The sequence below is a fragment of the Amblyraja radiata genome, chromosome 9 (assembly GCF_010909765.2).
Source record: "Amblyraja radiata isolate CabotCenter1 chromosome 9, sAmbRad1.1.pri, whole genome shotgun sequence".
NCBI classification, from domain to species: Eukaryota; Metazoa; Chordata; class Chondrichthyes; order Rajiformes; family Rajidae; genus Amblyraja; species Amblyraja radiata.
In genome coordinates, this window is record NC_045964.1 from 54,185,410 (window position 1) to 54,191,812 (window position 6,403).

Consider the following 6,403-nt stretch of genomic DNA (forward strand, 5'->3'; position numbering starts at 1 on the left):
AGAGTGTTAGATAGGGCTCTTAAAAATAGCGATATGGGGAGAAGGCAGGAACGGGGTACTGATTGGGGATGAACAGCTATGATGGGGTGGGAGATTGCAACCTTCACGTGGTCCGCCCTGTTTCGACGAATGCAATCAACCCGGCGTGCACAATCAAATAAGATCAAATAGAACAATTGTCCTACAACTTTAGGCTGTGCACACCATACGCAAGAAGAAGAAAAGCCATGATCACATTGAATGGCAATGCTGGCTCGAAGGGCCGAATGGCCTACTCCTGCACCTATTGTCTATTGTCTAGGTACAATTATTCTCCGCTGTGGCCATAACAAGCACTCTGGGCAGCACAGGACCGGAGAGGGTGTAGAGAGCTGCAATGTAGTGTGACACTTGCACAAGGCATTGGTGAGGCTGCCTTTGGAGCATTGACTTTGGTTTTGATCACCCTGCTGCTATAGGAGAGAGAACATTTAGAAGGGTCCCAACCCAAAACGTCACCTACCCATCTTCTCCTGCGATGCTGCCTGATCTGGTGAGCTACTCTAGCACTCTGTGTCTTCTCTTGTTAACCAGCATCTGCAGTTTTACGTGGACTTTGCCAGGACTAGTAGTCCTGAGCTACAGGGAGAGGTTGGGCAGGCTAGGACCGTATTCCTTGGAGCACAGGAGGCTGAGGGGTGATCTTATACAGGTGTATGAGATCATGAGGGAATAGATAGGGTGAATGTATAAAATCTTTTACCTTGGGTCAGGGAATCAAGAACAGGGTTGAAGGTGGGACAGTAAGTTTTTCATTCAGAGTGCAGGTCGTTTATGGAACATGCTGCCAGAGGAGGTTGTTATATAGCACAGAAACAGGCCCTTCAGCCCAACTTGCCCAACATGCCTCTTCCACAATAGTCCCAACTGCCTGCACTTGGTCCATATCCCTCCAAACCTGTCCTACCCATGTACCTATCCACATTATGATAGTCCCTGTCTCAACTACCTCTTCTGGTAGATCGTTCCATATACCTTTGTGTAAACAAAGTTGCCCCTCGGGTTCCTTTTAAATCTACCACCCGTCCCCCCCCCCCCCCCCTCCCCACGTTAAACCTATGCATAAGAATCGTTTATAGGGATATGGGCCAAACGTGGGCAAATGGGACTAGTGTAGATGGGGCATGTTGATCGGCATGGACGGGTTGGGCTGAAGGGCCTGTCACACAGTGCTCTGTGCCCCTGACCTGAACCCGAGACTCAGTTTCTCTTCCCACAGACGCCGCCCGGCCTGCCGAATGTTTCCAACATTTCCTCCTTTTATTTGATATTCCATTTGCCAGATGTTTGTCCAGGCGTTCCCTTGGTCCACATCCCCATGCAGACATTGGACACTTCGTCACAACCCCCTTCTGCCGCCCCTTCTCACCAGAAGATTCAGCGACCAGACCTCCTGCTGACAAGTCCCGGGGCCAAGGAGCAGTGAAGGATGGCACTGCCCAGCAGAGTGTCACATACACCTTTACTGGGGGTGAAGAGGTTAAAGTCAGTGATCCGTGCAGATGTTGCAGCAGCTGGCGGGCTGATACGTGGAGCAGATGCTCAAACATGAGGTGCAGCTGTGGCTCCAGCGCCAGGCAGGTAGGGACCGGCGGCAGCTGGGACCAGGTGCTCCCTGACTCCACCAGGAGACCAGAGCCTCTCCAACTCCGCCAAGGGACCACATTAGTACCCAGCTCCACCGAGGGACCAGTCACACCACAGCTCCACCGATGGACCAGCGTAATTCTCAGCTCCACCAAGGGACCAGTCGCTCCACCAGGGGACCAGTCGCTCTGGGCAGGTTGTAGGTGCCACCATTAAGCCCAACTTCGTGTCCTGTGGTCAGTCCTGGGCTGGTGAGCAGCTCTGCTCTGTAGGGGGGGGGGGAGACCAGCGGCCGGCACTGGCAGGGGCCCCGGCCTGAGACATTAGTCCAGTCTGTTTCTGCAGACGTGGGGGGGGGGGGGGGGGGGGGCTATTGACCAATCCCATGGGAGGGGCCGTCGACCTGGCACCAGGCTGCAGACAATACAGATGGGCCGGTGCTGGTTAAGCAAGTCCTTCCCTGGTCACTCTGGGCCCCGCTCACTCTGGGCCGTGGTCACTCTGGGCCGTGGTCACTCTGGGCCCCGGTCACTCTGGGCCCCGGTCACTCTGGGCCGTGGTCACTCTGGGCCGTGGTCACTCTGGGCCGTGGTCACTCTGGGCCCCGGTCACTCTGGGCCCCGGTCACTCTGGGCCCCGGTCACTCTGGGCCGTGGTCACTCTGGGCCCCGGTCACTCTGGGCCCCGGTCACTCTGGGCCCCGGTCACTCTGGGCCGTGGTCACTCTGGGCCCCGGTCACTCTGGGCCGTGGTCACTCTGGGCCCCGGTCACTCTGGGCCCCGGTCACTCTGGGCCCGGTCACTCTGGGCCGTGGTCACTCTGGGCCCCGGTTACTCTGGGCCCCGGTCACTCTGGGCCGTGGTCACTCTGGGCCCCGGTCACTCTGGGCCCCGGTCACTCTGGGCCCCGGTCACTCTGGGCCCCGGTCACTCTGGGCCCCGGTCACTCTGGGCCGTGGTCACTCTGGGCCCCGCTCACTCTGGGCCCCGGTCACTGTCGGTCTCAGGCCCCGTGCTGCGGACACTGTCGGTGCGGACGATGCAGGTGGGCCGATGCCGGTTGAGAAGGGCGGTCAGCTCCCGCCGTTCGCGCTTCAGAGTCGCAATCTGAAGCTTCAGCTCCCCGTTCATCAACTCCAGGCGCTCAGACTCCTGCCGGGGGGGAGGGGGGTGGGTGAATGTGTGGGGCAGTAATACCACCCCCCCCCTATTCACCAACCCTCGGACCCATGGCTCAGCCGCTCCGGGTTAGTGGTGCCATGGGGATGGGGAGAGCTGTGGGGGGTGGGGGGGGAGAACGAGGGGTACAGTGTTTGGGGTGTGGCTGGGGGCCAGTCCCAGGTGGCGGAGCATGGGGTGGCAGCCCACAGGGAGGGGGGGGGGCATGTACTGGGATTGGGCGAGCTCGGGGGGGGGGCATGTAGCAGTGAGGGGGAGGTGAAGGGGAGTGGGGTGGGGGGGGGGTCGATGGAGGGAGAGGACGGTGAGGCAGCGGTAGGGGGAGAACAGCCGGGATAGGGGGGGGGGGAGAGAAGGGGGGTAGCCAAGGGATGGGGGGGGGGTGAAGGGGGGTAGACGGGCGATGGGGGGGGGGGGGGGAAGGGGCGGTAGCCGGGGATGGGGGGGGTGCGAGAAAGGGGGTAGCCGGGGATGGGGAGGGTTGAGAAGGGGGGTAGCCAGGGATGGGGGGGTGAAGGGGGGTAGCCGGGGATGGGGGGATGTGGGGGGGGGGGGTTTACCCTGCTCCTCACCTTCTGCAGGAACTCTGTCCGCTCGCGTTTCTTGTTCCGACACCGTGCCGCCGCCACCTTGTTCTTCTCCCTCCTCCGTCTCCGCCGCTCAACATCCTCCCGCTCAGCCTGGGGGGGGGAGAGAGACGATCAGGAGGGGGGGGCAGACGGTTGGGGGGGGCACGAAGACCCGCTCTGCCTTGGGAGGTGGGGAGAGCGAGGGGGTTTACACCCAGCTAGATGTGGGGGGGAGGGGGGCACTGGGCAGTCTGTGGGGGGCTCAGTGCTCAGGACATTGCTGTCCCTTATCCGGAGAGTGGTTGAGGGGCCCAGGGACAGTCCACTGCATTCCCCCCCCCCCCCCAGTCACTCTTCCCCACCCCCACCCTTCCCTTCCCCCACTCTCTCCCCCACCCCCACTCTCTTCCCCCACTCTCTCCCCCACCTCCACTCTCTCTCACCCACTGATTATACCCCACCCCTCTCTCCCACGCTGGGATCAGGAGCTCCGGGACTCGGCTGCTGAAACCATCAGTGAGCTCAGCAAAACAATGACAATTTGCACCAGTCATACACACATACAGTCCAGCACAGGGACAGGCCCTTCGGCCCACAATGTCTGTGCTGAACACGATGCCAAGTTAAACAAGTCTCCTCTGCCTGCACATGATCCATATCCCTCCATTCCCTGCATAACCATGTGCCTGTCCAAAGTCTCTTAAACACCGCTATGGTATCTGCCTCCACCACCACCCCTGGCAGCGCGTTCCAGGCACCCACCACCCTCTGTGTAAAAATAAATGGCTCTGTACATCTTTCAACTTTCCCCTCCCACCTTAAAGCTATGCCCGTCTACACTCCCGGGGTCAGGGTGGTGAATCTTTGGAACTCTGTGCCACAGAGGGCGGTGGAGGCCAAGTCAGTGGATATTTTTAAGGCAGAGACAGACAAATTCTTCATTAGAATGGGTGTTAAGGGTCATGGGGAGAAGGCAGGAAAATGGGATTAGGAGGAAGAGAAGGCCATGATTGAACGGTGGAGTAGACTGGATGGGCCGAATGGCTTAATTCTACTCCTATAACTTGTGACGCAGGGTGAAGCTCCCTCTACACTGTCCTGTCACATACTCCTGGGGTCAGACACATGGTGAAGCTCCGTCTACATGGTGTGTCTGCCACTCACCTGCCCCTTCAGTGTGTGTGTGTGTCGGCTGTAGCGGAGAGCCAGGCAGTGGAGCGGTGCGATGATTCCAGTCACGTGCCGCAGGCTGCTCAGTGTGTCCATGGGGAGGCCGCTCAGCGAGCCCAGGAGAGGCAGGGCCCTGGGAAGCGTGGGCTCACGCATCTGTGTCGCCTTCACCTCCAGCACACAGCGGGCCCTGGGCTCAGGCAGGCTCCGGGGCCCTGGGGGAGAGAGAGAGAGAGATAGAAAGAAAGAGAGAGAGAGATAGAAAGAGAGATGTAGAGAAAGAGGTAGATAGAGAGAGGTAGAGAGGTAGAAAGAGAGAGAGAGGTAGAGAGAGATAGAGAGATAGAGATAGAGAGTCAGTGCAGTGGGTCCCAACATCACAACGGGCAACCACCCAGGCCCAACACACACACACACACACCCACCACACCCCCACACACACGTAACAACAACCAGGACACACAACACCCACCCCCACACACACACACAACCACACCCCACCCCACACACCACACCCCACACACACACAAACCCAGAACCCCCCAACAACACAACCAGCACCACACACACCCATCCCCCACACAACACACACACAACCAGCGCCCCCCCCACACACACACCAGCCTACCCCACACACACATCACACACACCCATCCCCCACCCACACACACCCACCCACACCTACACACGCCCCCACACACACACCCACACAAACACACACATACATCCACACACACACAAACACACATAAATCCACACGCGCACACACACGCATACTCACACACACATTCACACACGCACACATTCACACACACACACTCCCCCCACACACACATACACTCCCCCCCCCCCACACACACATACACTCCCCCCCCACACACACATTCACGCACACACACATTGTATCAGGAGCCCCCCCACCCCCATTAATTCTATATTGATCATGTTTCCGTTTTCTTTCACCAGCATCACCCCCCCCCCCCCCCCCCCCAGTCTCTCCCCCCCCCCCCCCACGGTGATTCGGGTCGGGGGGGGGGGGGGGTCAGTACTGAGAATGCCACAAGGAGCGGGGGTGGGAGGGGGCAGGAACGGAGAGGGGGGGGGCAGCAAAGCGGGGGCTGCAAGCCTCCTGCCCCCGTTTGCGGGATCGGGAGGGAGGAGGGGGGGGGGGGGGGGGGGGTGGATGTCCCGGGGAGGCTGGAGGTTTGGGGCTGGGGGTTCTGGCTCCGGACGCGAGGTGGGGGGGGGCGGCTTTGGGCTCCGGGCTCCGCCACCATTTTCTGCAACAGTTGTAGCAGCGAGAAAGTTTGGGGCGAAGTTTGTGGAAGTTGTCGGCGCCGGTGCCGGTACCTGCTGAGCCGCCCAACACTCGCCGAGCCCGGCTCCCGCTCGCCCGCCGCTCCCCTAAAGCCTCCATCCCGCAGCCCAGCGCCGAGGGAGGGCGGAATGCGAGACCCGCCCGCACGTCAGTCCGCCCCGGACAACAAAACAACGTCCGCGCACAGAGGGAGAGGAGGAGGGAGAAACACAGCAACATGGAACATAGCTGCAGGAGGAGGCTATTCGGCCCAGCATCGACATTCAATATGATCATGGCTAATCATCCACAATCAGTACCCCGTTCCTGCTTTCCCCCCCATACCCCTTGATTCCTTTAGCCCCAAGAGCTAAATCTATCTTTCTCTTGAAAACATCCAGTGAATTGGCCTCCACTGCCTTCTGTGGCAGAGAATTCCACAGACTCACAACTCTGGGTGAAAACGTTTTTCCTCATCTCAGCCCTAAATGGCTTACCCCTTATTCTTAAACTGTGACCCCTGGTTCTGGACTCCCCCGACATCAGGAACATTTTTCCTGCA

At 59.6% G+C, this 6,403-nt stretch overlaps 1 protein-coding gene across 1 annotated transcript; it reads right to left on the bottom strand.

Annotated features, from left to right (window-relative positions):
- Positions 1-1,276: 1,276 nt before the first annotated feature.
- On the bottom strand, positions 1,277-6,004 carry jdp2 (Jun dimerization protein 2). Its single transcript, XM_033027465.1, has 4 exons — positions 5,895-6,004; positions 4,539-4,759; positions 3,378-3,485; positions 1,277-2,778 (listed from the first exon to the last, which is right to left on the bottom strand). The coding sequence occupies exons 1-4, from the start codon at positions 5,959-5,961 to the stop codon at positions 2,602-2,604; spliced, it is 573 nt and encodes a 190-aa protein (XP_032883356.1). The 5' UTR covers positions 5,962-6,004; the 3' UTR covers positions 1,277-2,601.
- Between the last annotated feature and the right edge of the window lie 399 nt (positions 6,005-6,403).

Excerpts from the sequence above, each read along its gene's own strand:
- jdp2 (XM_033027465.1), bottom strand. The coding sequence starts at position 5,961 with ATGGAGGCTTTAGGGGAGCGGCGGGCGAGCGGGAGCCGGGCTCGGCGA. Across the intron at positions 4,760-5,894 it reads AGTGTTGGGCGGCTCAGCAG|GGCCCCGGAGCCTGCCTGAG; the intron begins GTACCGGCACCG and ends TCTCTCCCCCAG. Across the intron at positions 3,486-4,538 it reads CACACACACTGAAGGGGCAG|GCTGAGCGGGAGGATGTTGA; the intron begins GTGAGTGGCAGA and ends TCCCCCCCCCAG.